General features: G+C 45.8%; 1 protein-coding gene across 2 annotated transcripts in view; it reads right to left on the reverse strand.

Annotated features, from left to right (window-relative positions):
• Positions 1–17,312, reverse strand: part of FER1L6 (fer-1 like family member 6) — a 974,281-nt gene that overhangs the window by 409,668 nt on the left and 547,301 nt on the right. For both annotated transcript variants that reach the window (XM_085604988.1, XM_085604987.1), the window contains exon 4: positions 7,062–7,116. In XM_085604988.1, the coding sequence (XP_085461114.1) occupies positions 7,062–7,116 (55 nt within the window). The remainder of the gene's footprint in view (positions 1–7,061; positions 7,117–17,312) is intronic.

Below are 17,312 nucleotides of genomic sequence, written 5' to 3' on the forward strand. Positions count from 1 at the left end.
GAGAGGGTCTGACGGAGTAGGAATGGAACAGTGATTTTTGCGCTGGACTGCACTGGTAACGTTTTGCACCTGTGGCTGCACTGGACTCCAGTTTGTGACACTTTGCCCCGTGGTGTTTGGAGGTTGCGCGGGGCTTGCTGGGGCCCTTTCCTCCTTCTGGGGGTTCTTTTTTTGTCCTTTCTGTAGTGAATTTTATATTGGGGCGACAGGCACACTGCAGGTTGGGGGGGCTGTTCGGGCTCACGCAGGGGTGCAGGGAGGGGGGAGTTTTGTTGGGGTTGATGGGGTGGGGTTGGGGGTTGTTTGTTTGTTTCACAAGGCGGGGTAATATTTCATGTTGTGCTACTATGATTGTGCTCCCCGGGAGAGGTATGTTTTGTGTTGGGAGGGATGGGGGGTAGGGGGCTGAAACTTCTTTCCTGGAATGTGAATGGGCTGGGGGACAGGATAAAGCGGGGGGTAGTCCTGAAGTTCTTGAAACGTATTTCGCCTGACATTGTGTTCCTGCAGGAAACGCACCTCATAGGGAACTCTTTCCATGCCATGAACAGACGAAGGTATCGCCTTCTGGCCCATTCTGGTTTCACCTCTGGCTCGAGGGGAGTGGGCATTTTAGTCAGGACCTCTCTCCCGTTGGTGGTGGATGAGGTGCTCCATGACGACAGAGGGCGCTACACTGCGCTGGTGGGGAGGTGGGAGGTTTAGGTTGATTACGCTGGTCACGGTCTATGTGCCGCCGGGCCTGCAGACGGCCACCTATGCCGATTTGGGACGCCTGCTGCTTGGGCTTCCGGGGGGGGTGTTGGTCCTGGGGGGGGACTTTAACGCTGTGGTTTCCGGAGTTGAGGATCGATACCCCCCTAGGGACCTCCCTCGGGCCCAGAACTGGCTGGGGGGCTTTCTGGATACCCTGGGACTGATAGATTGCTGGCGGTTGAAACACCCTGGACAGGCGCAATATACCTTCCATTCCGGGGCCCATGGTAGTCTTTCGAGGCTTGACTATATGCTAGTGCCTGCGGCCCAAGCTGGGATGATCGGGGAGGTGCGACATTTGGCACGCGGTATATCAGATCACTCCCCCCTCTTGTTACACCTAGATATCGCCCTGGGGGCGGAGGGGAGGGTGGCGCCGATCAACCCCTGGTACCTACGAAACCCCATGATTCGTGCAGACCTGGTTAAGTCTCTGGAACACTACTTTACTGACAACGTGGGGTCGGTGTCTTCCGCCATCTCCCTTTGGGAGGCCTTTAAGACGGTGCTCCGGGGCCAGGCCCTATCTCTCATTTCCTACACCAAAAAATGCGCTGCGCAGGAGGTTGTTCGGCTAGAAGATGAGATCACTGAGTTGGAGAGTGATTTGGAGCAAGGTGTTACGGATGATAGATTGCATGTGTTGGAGCTTAAGCAGGCCGACTATAAGGCGCTGGTTACTGAATCTGCTAGGAGTATGAGCAGGGAGCAACAGGGGCGTTTGTATGATATGGGTGATAAGGCCGGGAAGTTGATTGCCTGGTTGGATAAGAAGGAGAGAGCGAGTCGAGTGGTACTGGAGGTTGAGATGGTGGACGGTGTGTGTGTGACGGACCCCGGTGATATAGTTGATTGCTTCGCGGAGTATTTTCACGGGGTCTACTCTCCGGTCTCAGAGCGCTCGGAGGAAGACTCTCGACTGCTGCTTCGAGACATTACTCTGCCTTCCCTATGTGATGAGGATAAAGTATTGATGGATGCGGCCCTGTCGCCAGATGAGATTGCTTTGGCCATTCGCTCTATTGCCTCGGGTAAGGCCATGGGTCCTAACGGACTTCCCTTCGAATTATACAAGTTGCGCCCAGATGTGATTGCGCCTTATCTCCGAGACATGTTCCTTGAGGCTAAGGCGGCGGGCTCCCTCCCCCCTGACCAACGTCTTGCTACTATTGTGGTTATCCATAAGGAGGGGAAGCCGCGGGATCGGTGTACTTCTTACAGGCCCATCTCCTTGTTAAATGCGGAGCCCAAAATCCTCGCCAAGGTACTGGCCAATCGTCTGATCCGGGTTGTGGGCGACCTGATTCATCAGGATCAATCCGGCTTTATACCCCATCGCAATACCGCTTTGAACCTGCGGCGATTGCATGGCGTCCTTGCTCGCGCTCCATTCATTCGTGAGCCGGCCATTTTGGCGTCCTTGGACGCTACCATGGCGTTTGATACCTTGGAATGGCCGTACATCTGGGCAGCATTGGCGAAGTTTGGTTTTGGCCCGGGTTTTATCGGTTGGGTGAAATTGCTTTATGACAATCCACTGGCACAGGTGGTGGTCAATGGACGTGTCTCGGCTCCCTTTGCTTTGGGTAGGGGCACCCGACAGGGATGTCCACTGTCGCCTCTTCTTTTCGCGCTTTGTCTGGAGCCCCTTGCGGAGTGGTTGCGGTGGGAACCCTCGATGCGTGGCCTTAGATGGACGCCGGAATACGAGGATCGGGTCTCCCTATACGCGGACGATATCCTTTTGTATCTTGCATCACCGCACAAATCGCTCATTGTGTTGGTGGATGTTTTGAGCTCCTTTGGTCGCAATTCCGGATTGGTCATCAACTGGGCTAAGTCCTGTGTATACGTTCTTTCCGGGGAGGCCCCCCCCTTCCGCGGGGGTGCCCTATCCAGATTGCGCCGTCGGGGTTTACGTATTTGGGAATTTTTATAACACTGGACCCGGTGGCCCGCTACGAACAGAATCTCCTCCCCCCCCTTCAGCGCCTAAGGGCGGATGTGGCGGGTTGGCGGCGGTTGCCGCTCTCGCCACTTGGCCGGGCAGCACTGTTCAAAATGATGTCGCTGCCACGCTTTTTGTACGCCCTGCAGAACACCATGGACGTAGTGCCGGCCCGTTATTTTCGGGAGGTGGAGTGTCTCCAGCGTCGATTGTTTTGGGATGGGCGGCCGCGGATTGCTCTTGCCAAACTAACTCTACCGTGGTATGATGGGGGGGTCGCCCTCCCTGACATTAAGCGATACTACTGGGCCTCCCAGTTGGCTGCTGTCAATCACGGGATGTATGGCCCTGCTTTGAACCCGGCCTTTGAGATGGACAAATTGCTATTGCCGGGCGGAGACTATAATCGAGCGCTATACTTGGGGTCCCTTGATGCGCGGTTGACGGGCCCGACGCGGGTCGCGGTACAGGTGTGGCATGCAGCAAATGCGGCGATGGGGTGGAGGGATCGTTTGACTCGGGCTACGCCATTGTATGCGTCCCAGCGTTTGGGTTATCTGTATACTACAAAAGGCTTTGATAAGTGGGATACGATTGGTATCAGCACGGTAGGGGATCTCTGGACGAAAGGGAAATTTAAGACGTTTGACATGCTGAAAACTGAATACCAGTTGAATGATAGGGAATACTATCGGTATGCTCAGGTCCATCATGCCTTGTGTTCCGTGTTTTCGGACGTGGCGGCTATTCCGGAGCATTCCCCGTTGGAGGACAGGATATTGGACGGCTATGTGCCGGATAGCACCATTTCGCTGATTTATAAGAAGCTTATTAATGATCGGATGGGTTTGCTGGCTTCATTGCGGGAGACATGGATTGCCGACGGTTTAGAACTGGACGACGAGGATTGGGCGTCGGCGGTGGCCTCCCCGACAGAGGTGGCTATCCCGGCCCGGTTGCGGTTCGTCCAGCTTAAAATACTCCATAGAGTGTACGTCACGGGGCCTGCTCTGATGCGTATGGGGTATTCGGTGGATGGTTCGTGTAAGCGAGGCTGTGGACTCCTGGGGAGTTTCCTCCATATCCTGTGGGAGTGTCCGGAGGTGACTCGGTTTTGGTGCAGATTGCATGCGGTGTTAGAAGAAGTCACGCATGTTGCCTTGTTGCCGGAGGCACGAAGATGTTTGCTGAATGTCTGGGAGCCGACTGATTACAATGTGACGCAGACGCAATGGGTGACTCTGGGCTATATGGTAGCGAAGCGTGACATTGCACAATTGTGGGGCTCCCAGAGGCCACCCACGGTCTCCGAGTCGAAAGAACACATGGACTGGTGTATGTTCAGAGAGAAAACGGTGTATGTGGCGAGAGGCAAGCCTGGGAAGTGGATTAAAGTGTGGGGTCCCTGGAACTCCCATCGTGGAGGTATATGCGCCCCGCCCCAGATGTGTGAGATAGATGCCGCTCTGTCTCCCTAGCCCGCGCATTCCTGTATGCTCCTGCGACATGCGAATTTGGTTTCTTCGGCCTTGCCCCCCCCCCCTCTGTCTACCCGGGTTGGATTACTCCCTCGATACGAGGGGCACATGCTACTGCTATTAATTTCCTCTGCCTTGTGTGTTTGCTGTTTTTCGTTTCCTAAAAATATGAAACCTTTGTTGTTTGTTTATGGACTGCGGTTGCGGCCGACTGCGATGATTAACTCTCCAGTGACCCCCCCTTTTTTTGTTGCTTCATCGATGTGAATGTTCAGCTGTGCCTAGGGTTACACTGCATTTTAGCGGCCGGCCTGTTGGTTGTAGGCCCATACTTGTATTTCTCTGAAATTGTAATAAAGGTTTTTAAAAAAAAAAAAAATATTGAAATAGCATTCCTTTTCCAAGCCCGATAGAAGGAGTTTAGGAGGACTGCAATAATAACAAGGGGAAAGTATGTAGAGAAGATCATGTAATGAGTTTTGAACACTGCAACATTCTGGCACCATGCCAGGTTGAGTGGGAAAAATACCCTTCTGAATCTGTACAACCACAGAGAATGGTCCTCTACCATGGAAAGTGAGCGTGCAAGAACAAAAATCCCATGTCTTGTAAACTAGGCAATACATTAGAAGGGGTTTGATTAGATCCGTGGTTGCTTGTTGTCTTTAAACTAGTTTATTTTACTCTCTTGGGAATAAAGAAACACAAGTTACTGTGTGCAGTTTTGTCAGAAATACCCTAGTGCAGAGATCTCCTAACTGGGGAGCAGGCCCCCCTGGGGGTGCCTTAATTGAACCCAGGGAGGGCAATCAGGCTCTGACCAAGAGAAGCATCATGCTGATAACAGCGCTTTCCTTTAAGTGAAAAAAATGTGTGTTAGTTAGCCACTCTGTGATCACTAAAGGTTTTTTGTCATTCAGATCATGTCTGGGAGTAGGTGCCAAAGAGGGTGAGACTCCAAATTATCCTCCAACCTCCTTACCCCAATTTCTGATAAAGAATCACATTGTGGATGCATTTAAACATGGCTGACATAAATAGGATATTTGTCAAGCATGTATTTAATTGCATTTTTAAGAAGGATTACAGAATTTAACTATAATATTTAAATACGTTTAGACAAATTTAAACATTGCTAATTTTATAGAATAATTGTGAAAAAATATTTTCATTATGGAGGCCCGATGGTTTTTCATTTTCAGTGGAAGTGCGGGGGTGCAGCATTAAAAAGTTTGAAGACCACTGCCCTAGCGTGCTGAGGGCACACAACGTCTTTTACATTAGACAGGATTTCCAGCCACGCTTCACAACTAATCTGTGTTAGCGTGCATTACAAGATTAAGAAGGAAAATAATTCATCCTCCAGAAGTATGGAGATCAGCCTGGCTGATGAGGGATGATGCCCCAAAACCGATCCCCGGATGCTTGTTTCCTGTCCGGGGAGGACCTGGCCTGGCAGTTTGGGCTGGACTGTTCCCATTGGGAACAGGGTCAAGACTGATTTGCATATGGCTGAGCCTGAACTGGAATGGCATGGGGAGACAAAAATGATGTATTTAGGTCCAGATCTCTGTACTGGGGTGAATGTTTGACATTGTGCAGCATTCTGGCCATCAATTGTTCTTTTTGTATTTGTCACCCGAGTGGAACGGGTATGTCCATACGTTGAGCATGTGCTCTTAATGCCACTGGAGTCAAGCTAGCCTGGCTGATGAGCGGTGATGCCCCAAAACCGGTCCCAGGATGCTTGTTTCTAGTCCAAGGACAACCTGGCCTGGCAAGTCGGGCTTGGACTGTTCCCATGGGGAACAGGGTCAAGACTGATTTGCATATGGCTGAGTCTGAACTGGTATCGCATGGGGAGCAACAAAACAATGGATTTAGGCCCAGATCTCTGTACTGAGGTGAATGTTTGACTTTGTGCAGCATTCTGCCCATCAATTGTTCTTTTTGCACTTTTAAAGAAAGTTAGACATGCGTGTCAGCAGAATTTTCATTGCACCCTAAACTCTTTCCCCGTGCGATATCACGGTAACTGAAAAGAAAAGTCAAGAAATGGACTTTCCTGGTTGTCCCAGGCTTTCTAACAACACATCCATCATCCTCAGAACAGCTCCTATTCTGCAATTCAGAAAATATTTGAGGGTCCACCTCTTCAATTAGCACAACAGAAGGTGTCTGCAACCTGCTAACCGTAACCAATCTTGATTCATGTCTCTTAGCATACACCCACTGTTCAGTGGTCTGTTGACCCAGCTAAATTTGTGCTTTACAAAAATACATTTAGAGACATACATGGCCCAGCAAACTAACGTATATATTTAACAAATGGGACAGCATCACAAACTTAAGGTGGCTGCAGTCCTTTCTTATCCTGGGCTAGCGGTCACCGCTATTGTCTATTATGACAACCTAGTGGGTTCTGACTTGCAGGAATAGGTTCATCTACTGAAAAGTACTGATGTCTGCTACGTCCTTCAGTTGAAGCGCAGAAACCCATATTCAACAGGGCATGTGAAAAATAACAAGAGACCAAATCTAATCCCTCTTCTGCTATGCTGGTTGCAGACCCAGGCTTCTTTGAGTCTTTCTTTTGCTGAACTGGTCGCAGACCTCCAACTTATAGCAGTCAGCGTTAACTTGTCTCTTTGCTTCTCTTTCATGTCACCAACCACAACAGATTCCATGGTACCAGTTCAGCTTAAAATTCTGTCCTTGTTCCTCTTTTTTATGAGAAGCAGCTCACCACATTTTTGATTTCCATTTACTTAGTTCAGAGTCATACTGTGGCTTCTTGGGTGGATCCTTGCTATATATGTATAATCAACAGGAATGGACGATCAGGAGAGAACTTAAAAGTGAATTTGCGCTAAACTTACTTGATAATTTTGAATCCTTGCTTCTCCATCTAATATCTTCGGTACTAGTTTTGATCTGGTGGAAAACAAGAGTACATTTATAATTGAAAACAGGCACATAGGCAAAAGGTACATGAGCTATGCAAATGTAACAAGTTCAAAAAATATCAATGAAGATATTGTACCTGCGAGGTAACTCAACTACTATTAAGTCTGTAATTGTCTCATGTATTTTGTGATCAGGATTATGACATATCAGAAGAGATTGCAACTCCTACACGGAAGGTTTTCTGAAAACCTATCAATATCTTAATAAAGCATTTTTTTAAAATTAAGATCACCATTTTTCTGCATCCTTGGGTAGCCCTAAATCTGTACTGATTAATACATTTCTACGTTATTATAATGGTACAGTCATATGAAAATTTAACCTTGATGAAATGTGAAAAGCAACACATACATTTTTACTGGGATAGAAAATGCACCCACCATTCCATCAATGTGCAAGACCCTAATGAATCTAAATTGATCGAATCTGGAACACCAGTGTGATCCACAGCCCATGCGCTCAGGCTGCCTGGCCTGCTTCGGGGCACCATTCAGACTGGATTATAAAAGTGATTTGTTGGCGCTTGAAGGAGACATGCATGCATTCTTCATCAACAATGAAAATAACAACACATATTGCAGAAAATATTGTTAGCGAGATTCAAGAAAAGTACCAGGTGATAGAGCGCTTTCAGCTTTGGCCTGGATCACTTCCTTCCTGACGGACCGCTCCCAGGCTGTCAAACTAGAAAGTTTTTCTGCCCCTGCCTGTCCTGTTTCCTGCGGGGTGCATCAGGGATCTTCTCTTTCCCCTCTTCTCTTTAATCGTTACATCTACCCTCTGATTGCAGCCCTACAAGAAATGGAAGTCACGGTTTTCAACTATGCTGATGACCTCCAACTTATTTTTAATCTCTCCTCTTCCTCAGACTCCATTTCCAAGTTCCGCTCCACCTTGACGTTCATCCATGATTGGATGAACTTCAATCAACTTAAATTAAATCCAGAGAAGACTGAGTTGGTTCTCTCTGGCGGCCCCTCTAATCCCTGGACTTCCGCCTTTTGGCCCTCCACTTTTGGATCCGCCCCTTGTGCCTCTATGTCAGTAAAAACCCTGGGCATCAAAATCCGTCATGACCTCTCGATGCGTCCTCAGATTAGCTCGGTTGTCTCCTCTTGCTTCTTATCCCTCAGAATAATCTGCAAAATCTCCCGTTACTTTTCATTGGAAGCCCTTCAGCTTATCATCTTGGCTTTGGTTCTATCTCGCCTGGATTACGGCAACGGCCTGTACGTCGGAATCCCTGCATACGAGCACAGTCGTCTGCAGTTTATTCAGAACCAGGCAGCCCGCCTTATTCATAGGCTTCCAAAATTTCATCACACGACCCCTCTCTTGAAGACCCTTCACTGGCTCCCCATCTTGGAGCGATCCCTTTTCAAGATGGGCTGCCTGATATTTATGTCTCTGGCCGGCACAGCTCCAGTTTTTATTAGATCAAAGATCACTATCTACACTCCCAGTAGAACCCTCCGTTCTTCTACCCAATTCATCCTTAGCACCCCTCGCTATCGGGGAAAAATATTTGGCGGCTCTAGATTCACCACTCTTGCCCCCCTATTCTGGAACTCACTTCCTCTAACTATTAGATCTATCCCCACTTACCCTTCCTTTCGCAAAGCCCTTAAAACTCATCTTTTTTCGTTGGCCTATCCATCTTAGTTCCCTCCTTGTGCCTTCTTGTGCCTCCATGAAGTGGCTTTGTCCCAGCGCCAAGAAACCGTTTGGTGGTAGAGCGCTCTACAAATTCCTTCAACTTCAACTTCAACTCTATTTTATATAGGTGCACTTTACTCATGGTTGATACGCACCTCCACATATTCATATTGTTTACAGTGTTTTATGATCATTAACATATATCCGGTAGACTCATTCACACATTCATTGTAGTGAAATGTTATAGTATAAATATGTATGTATCGTCATGCCTGCATAGAAGTTCGAACTCGGAAAAGGTTTAGGACGTATGCACGAAGATGAAATGAACACAGGCTTCAGAAGCAAACTCTAAAAAGGTTATCGTAAGCCACACGCTTTGCGGAACGATTTCATTAAAAAAAAAAATCACCGCATCTGCGCCGCTTAACTACGAAAGTTGTACAGTCCTATACAGCATTATTGGATTTATTTCCATTTGGACAACATCTGCAAATCTACATAGAGAGTTGGTAGTTGTTATCTTCCCAGCATAATTTTGACGAGGTTTTCCCCCCGTTAAGAGTTATCTTGGTCCTGAAGAGAGCCCCATATCAAGTGGGCTCGAAACGCATCGACCTTATGTATTGTTCACCAGATAATCTTAGGGCTAATGTATATGCCAGTTTTATATTACGATTTATATTGAGTAAATTGACAATGATGTGATTTGTGCATTATAACAGATAATTGCTTGTAGTAGGTGATGTTTGGTGTTGACTCCTGGCATTTGAATTCGAAAAATATTGTGGCCAGGCTTTTTTCTGAGTGTGACTGTAGTTTAGTATGGGTTATAAATGTGGATTGATTGTGACATGAAAGTAGGAAACATAAAAGTAGCAAGTGAGACTGTTGGAATGGGTGTAGTGATAGAAAAAAAAAAATGGGATTGGTTTTTATAGATATTGGTTTGATGTTTTTCAAATAATGAAGTAATTTGGAATCTCAACTTGTTAAATAAAATTAAAATTAAGCAAAAGATCGCTCAAGGTTGCTGTAGATTTGTTCTAGGCACTAATTAAAGTAAAAACTAAATGGATTATCAGTATTGGCACTTCCTTGTTGTTTTTGCATATACAGAAAGTAGGACAGTTTTATAACCACATAATGTAGCCATATCTAGTTTAAGTTGCCCAAATTCATAGGCCCAAGACTGTAATTGTTTTTGCACCTCCTCGGCTTCTCGAGAAATAAAGAATTAAATGCATGTTATTTTCAAGAAATAGCAGTGTTCTCATCCTACTGCAGGTTTCGGAATGCCAACTCGTTATTTTCAGATTGGAAAACATACAAGGAATTGTTTGAAGACAGTTGGAAGCGAGAAGGGAGGATGTCTTTCGTGTCTGGCTGGTCTGGGAACCAAGGTCGACTTGGTGAACAAAGAACTTTTAATTAACAGAGCGTGAACCTCCCCACATAGGCAAAGATGCAATGGAAATTTTACCAGGATGAAGCAGAAAATCGAATTCTATATTGTATGATGCGCAGGGACAGAGACCTCAGACTTCTGCTAGCTTTCGGAGAGAAAGGAGCACATTAGAACTAGCTCCTAGCCTTAAGCACCTTAACCCATTTGACGTGAGTACTTCTCAGGAAGTCAACACGTGCTGACACCTTTGCGAATAGATGGAAGGGTATTAGATAGCATCTCCCTTTTAGTATAGGGTAGGGACAGATTTGTATTATTTCTAATGAAAAGAGATTTAGACTCTGCTTCTATCCTGAGTTGTATCTTGATCCTTGAATTTACAATTGTATTCTTGTTATGCTGAATTACTTATATTCGTAGAATCGGCTCTGTATTGATTTTTCTATATCTATATATGCTAATTTTACGATGTGTATACTATTATCCTTGGCCTTAAAATAAATTGACAAACCCAAAGTCGGAGTCTGTGGTACTTTCAGGTATAATATTGACATCTCGTTATGAAGTGTTTCTTCCCCTCCACCTCTTTTAGTAGGTAAATTGTATTTATTCCCCATTCTAATGCTTCTCAGTCTTCTGACCTTGGAAGGACAGATGGCTGAGTTGACCTTGCTGGGATTGCAAATCATGCCCTGCTGACCACAGAAGATGCATTGGTGAGCATTTACCTCGTAAACTAGTTTCACAATGATTGTGTGTGGTGGGCAGCAGTTAATGTGCGGTATGGCGCTGGGGTACGGAGAGGTTAATTTCAGCCATTACTATAAGAAAACCAAGGGCCCGATTATGATGTTGGGTGGACTGCCACAAACAGGCTGTCGGTGGAGGTCCACCCGACATACAGGCCATCTGACCGACTGCTGCATTTGGATGCAGGAGGTCGGACCGCAGAGGTCGAAGGGACAGACCGCTGCCTTCTGATAGGATCTACGATCCCGTCAGGGTGGCGGTTGGAATCGTATCCTGTCTATTGCGGTGGTATCTACGTAGGTACTGCCGTAGGGATCACAATGTCCCTTTCTGACTGTCTTTTCATGGCGGTTCCACTGCTATGAAAAGGCAGATGGAAACAGACTTTGGGCTCCCAAGCAGAGCCCCCCTTCCCAATCCGCCTCTGTAAAGTGGCCATGGGGGCACATGTAGTGCCCCACGCACATCCATGCACCGTGCGCCAGGCACAACATGGTGCATGGATGTGCACAAAGTGCTTTTTCCACTGACGCTTGTTCTGCGTCCCTTTTTCTGCCGCAGTAAAAAAAGCACTTTACGACCGCCAGCACAGCGGTCTTATCCTTATTGGGAGATTGGACTGCCGGTTGATTGGTGGTCTCCTGCCCGCTACGATAGCGGTCAGCGGTCCAACCGCCATTGTAATAAGGATCTAAGTATCTATCAGACTCCATTGGAGAAGACAGATGTAGAGGCCACTAAAAGGTGCAGCCACCAGGCTATCATCTCTTGACACCATTGTACAAGTAAATTACAGGGCCATGGAAAACCGATTTTTCCTATTTAAGAACCAGAAAGATGTATTATTTGGCCATTTCCAAAACCTCTTAGATACATAAAATCTATTCAGACCAAGGAATGTTACTGAGAGTGGTCAGTTAAATGTTTGAGACAACTCTGTGGGCTTTGTAGACATGCAAGACTTTTTATTTGGCTACTCTTGGACCTATCTGCAGTGTTCAACACAGGAGACCACAACATATTAACAGACTATTTAAAGTCAGTGGAAGTCAAGTTTAGCTAACAGTGGATTGGGCTGGATTAAATTATACATCACCAAATATTATTATTATTTTATTATTATTGCAGCTTGTAGAGTGCATGGTTACTCCATTCCTGAGTGTCCCCGCACTAAATTCCTTCAAGGCTAAGATCATAGGGAAAAACTGAATGAAGTACAACTAGAGGTTGAGAGATTTATTTTTAAATAACTAAATTTTAAGATGTTTCCTGAAAGCTGCTTCTTATGTCTCCAATCTAAGATGCAGAGGTAAAGAGTTCCAATGCTTAGCAGCCAGGTACCTGAAGAAGGTGCCACCAAAGTTTATTATGTTATATTTTGGGATGTTAACCAGTCCAGTTCCAGCAGATCTCAGACAACACATAGGGTGGAAGGAATGTATCATAGGGCGAAGATATTTTGGGCCCTTGCCCTGTAGTATTTTGTGGACATAACATAGGGCTTTAAAAGAGATCCTCTCCTGAATAGGGAGCCAATGGAGAGTATACAGGGCTTGTCCCGTGGTTGCGTATCTGGGGATCTTTAAGAGCATCCGGGCTGCTGCCTTTTTTACCCGTTGGAGCATGTATTTGTTCATTTTCGATGCCCCCAGATAGAGAACATTACAGTAGTCTAACCTGGATGTCCCCAGAGCCTAACGTGCTGTCTTTCTGGCAGTGTCTGGGATGAGTGCTAGAATTATTTGGAGCATTTTTTAAATCCACAAACAAGTGCCTGTGAGGACAGAGATTTGGTCGTAGAAGGATGATGTGAAGTCAAACCAACCTCCGAGAGTTTTGACTTTGTGTTTCGGATAGGGTGATGATCCTAACGTGCTAGGCCACCAACTCGTGGACTAGATGGAAGGTTGTTTCCCTATCACTAAGATATCCGTTTTATTAGCGTTTAGTCTGAGACAGCTATGTTCCATCCAGTTTGCCATGTTCTCTAGGCAGAGCTTAAAGTCCTTTGCCACTTGGCCATTGTCCTGAGCGAAGATGTGGATCAGCTGCATGTCATCTGCATATGACACCGTCTGTACCCCATGTTTGTCCAAAAGGTCTGTCAAGGGTCGATTATATAGGTTGAAAAGGGTCGGGCTCAAAGCTGCACCCTGAGGCACGCTTTGTTTCAGCTGTTGGGTGGTCAAGGCATAGGGTTGAAGAGTAACTTGAAATGTGCGATCCTCCAGAAAACTCGCCAGCCAGCCTAGTGCAGTGCCACTTGCCCCTGCGTGATATAATCTGTCATGTAGAAAACCATGGGAGATCGTATCAAATGCGGCGTTCAGGTCAAGCATGACTAGAACCACCGTTTGACCTTCATCAGTGATGTTGCGGATTGAGTCTGACGCAAGAAATAGCGCCGATTCAGTGCTAAAGGATGCTCTAAAGCCAGACTGCATTAATTGCTGATTGACAAATTTCTACGCGGTTTTAGCAAAGTAGGGTAGAAGTGAGATGGGTCTTAAGTTCTCAGGCAGTAGTGGATCTAGGTTTGGCTTTTTAAGTAGAGGAATAACCATGGTGTGTTTCCACTCTTTCGGGACTATGCCAGAGCGAAACGACAATTCGAGCAGCTTCTTTAACACTGGTGCAATTGCAACTCTGCCCTGTTCCAGAATCGATGAAGATGCGGGACCTAAAGGAGATCCAGATTTAACTTTAAGCATTAAGCCACACGTGTCAGACTCTGAGATAGGTTTTAGATTAAGAAGCTTACCCAGGGCATCATGTAGCACACAGTTAGAAATAGATATTTTTTTATTTCAGGAGTATTTTATTGAGCATTTTTCATAAACAATAAACAATAGAGAGCAAACAAAAAGTAAAAAAGAGTCTAATAATACAAGGGACCAATCTGAGATATACATTTCTGTAGCGTATAGACCTCTGTGGTTGGTAACAGACATAGACATTTTAAAGGTCCTACCACCCTCAGGAAAGGAGATGTAGATGTTGTTGACCTTTTTTAAAAAGGATAGTGCAATCTGGTCACAACTGTCTGGAGAAGGAGGAATTGTGGCTGCCGTGTGTTCCACGGAGGTTAGAGACTTTATTATTTGAAAGAGTTCCCTGGTTAAATTTTCTGAATATTCAATTTGAAGGGCATAGTAATTTGCACAGGCTTGCCTAAGATCTTTGTGATATGTCTTTAAGGCTGCAAGGTACATGAATTTATGAAGTTCATTGTACTCTTTGCGCCACAAACCTTATGCAGGATCTCTTTGTTTCCTGGAGTGCCTTCGAAAACCACTGTGCAGTCGGTTTGGTCCGCTTGCTGGTGGCTGACTTGAGTGGTGCTAGGGTGTCTAGGGCATGATTGATTCACCCCTTGATCTGAGTATTGGCCGATGATGCACAGGCTTTGAGAGTTGGTCTGTTGGAATTTAGGACCCTAGTAAAAGAGGTGGGGGTGGTCCATGCCCATTTACGCATACTGTGTTTCAGAGACGGTACCACTTGCTGAGGAGGCTCTGGTATCCCAAAGGGATCAGGTAGTGGTCCCACCACCCTACTGGGTTGGGCTCTGCCACAGCTAAAGAGTGGGAGTTAGTAAAAATAAGGTCCATGATGTGGCCCAGTGCATGTGTGGGGGCGTTGACAAATCGGGAGAGTTGTAGCACTCTCAAGTCTTCCATTAGATTTTTTGTGGTTGAGCAGTTTTTATTGTCTATGTGTATATTGAGATCCCCTAGCACTACTAAATTTGCATATCGAACTGCATAATCCGAAATTGTATCTACTAAGCTTTTAACAAAAGCCGCAGCGCCCCCTGGAGGGCGATAAATTAGATTCCCTTTTAACATGACCAGACTGTTTAGGGTTAAGCGGAAGAAAGCTGCCTCTGAGTTAGTGATGTCTATCAGCTTCAGTTGGCAGTGCAGATTGCGTTTAAAAATAATCACCAGTCCTCCCCCCCCTAAAGAGGGGTCGGTCAAGTCATAGTATGGCGTGACTGTGGAGCACTGCATCTGATATATCGGGGGCTGAGGCTTCTGTCAGCCATGTTTCAGTTAGAAAAAGTGCGTCGGGCTGCAGTTGTGAATTTAAGTCTGCTATCTCCGTTTTATGTTTGGGCAGGGAACGACAGTTTAGTAGTAGGCATTGCTTGTTCCTTAAGTCTAACTGGCACGCCTTACCGGGGGGATTTACCATATGTTGGCCATCCAAACGGAACTCACAGCTGCCACAGCCGTTAGGGCTATGGGATAGGTTTAAAGTGTAGGAATACCTATCTCTCAAGAGGCAGTTAAGTATCAGTAATTCACTGCATGAGGAGTGAACATGTCTTGCTACTTTGGAAGGGTAATGCTCAGACAATACCTCCCAAGTCCATGAACCTTTCCCTAATAATTACCATACGTTAACCTTTCAATTATCTCATTTATTGCATGGGCATCTTTTCTGGTCCAATACTGACAATATTCAACTATATTTTAATATGCTACTAAGGGAAAAGGAGAACTGCCTGAAAAGAGAAAGCTTCCATGGTGGTATCGAAAGCTGCAAAAACTAAATATTTCTAATTGTAAATGGTAAAATTCTTGTAGATAGTGTTTTCTCAATTGTTGAAAAATAAACTACAATATGGTAAGCCACTTGAAATCGTCTGAGCAATGTACTAACTATACCATGCTTCAATGTGCAAGGCGGATTCAGGAGCAGAAAGTAAAAAGGTGGACAGGAAACCCTGAAGATGGAAAACTAAAGCAAAAAAAATGAAATAAACTGCTGAAGTCCGTGACACCTAAGTAAAGTAGTGGGTAATACAAACTAATAATCATTAAAGAAAACAACATTAAAAGTTTCCAAAATTCCAAAGTGGACAGAAGCAGGGTTCCAAGCTATAATTTTGTTGCAAAAAATATTTCACTCCTTAAATTAAGTTATTATTCATTTTCATGTAATACTGGTGATAAATGCAGAAGGTTTTAAGGGACAGTCAAACTTGTGAAGAAAAGAATGTGAGCTAAAGCGTTGCTTGCCTAGCTGTAGGAGCCAGCCTTTGCGGAATGTCCAGTTATCCTGTTATAGATGGTTTATATTGTAAGCAGACACTGGCATATATGCTTTAATGCATCTAGTGAACTGGTTTGGAAAAAATAAAGTTGATTCCAGTTGATTCTTTCTTGGTGCAGCTCTAGGTACTAATGGTGTCTCTTGCATTTAGTTTGTACTTCAGTTTAATCAGTAGAATGCCACTTGTTTTCTGCTGAATGTCTAAAATTCCACGTGTTACAGCCGGATACAATGGAAGCATTTGTAACTGCAAAAGTGGGGTTTTAAAAAGGATAACAACGGGGCGTGGCTTGGATGCCGCGCAAGATGGCCGGCTAGGTACGGAGCTCCGCCGCATCGACCACCTCACGGCGTTTTTTCCCGATGTAAACGGGACCGCTACTGAGCACCGTTGCCGGATTTGGTTGGCGGAACACTAGCGAAATCGGCGGAGCAGCTTTTCATCGCTTGTGGAGCCGTTTTCGCCCCTCTCCGTGATGAATTCCCTGCCCCTCACGGAGCCGCCATTTTGAAGTTCTTTCGAGCATCGGAGCCTCTGCTGATAGGAGCTGTCACTACACGACGTGCCACTGGACACCAATGAACTTTCAGACACCGACTTCACGTCAGGGGTGAGATTTATATATATTGTGCAAGACACCTTTACTGCGTTTTTTCTCTCCTCCTCCACATTAGAGGAAACGTCCAAATACGCAGTTTTACGGCGCTTCACCCCTGACAACTGGATGTTTCCCGCCCTAACATGCTCACTGCTCTGAAATACTTTTTATCCTAAATTTCCTCCTCATGGCGCTATGATAACAACGTTCTCTGAGACTTTTTGCCCGTTTCTCCTGCGCCTCAGCTACTTCAGGATGCTCCTTCCTGTGCTTCCATTTTAGCCATTCTCCCCTTTTTGTACTCGTTATTTAGCATACTCTAATTCTCTGTCGCCTTTCCCACTGAGTTACGTCTGGGTGCTTCTCCCTCTCTTTGGAGATATTTCTGGAACATTTCACATGCACCTTTAGTCTTCTCACAGGGAATTGAGACTATATTGTCGCACGTTCATTCCTTTCTATGGTCAACTTACGCAAACCTAAATTTGTCTTCATACCATCGAGGAGTACTTCAGGTGCATCTTCATCTGGTACAAATAGAGCCACTGTATCTGCGAAAATGACGACTCCAAAATCATCATTGGCTCATACTAACACCAGTAAGTCTTCCCCACCCGCTCCGGCGGGCAAGCGCCTCAAGCAAAATTCTCCTACGCCAGAAGACAATCCTTCTCATTCTTCTATTGACC

Source organism: Triturus cristatus, chromosome 5_1 (genome assembly GCF_964204655.1).
Source record: "Triturus cristatus chromosome 5_1, aTriCri1.1, whole genome shotgun sequence".
In the NCBI taxonomy this organism is placed as follows: domain Eukaryota; kingdom Metazoa; phylum Chordata; class Amphibia; order Caudata; family Salamandridae; genus Triturus; species Triturus cristatus.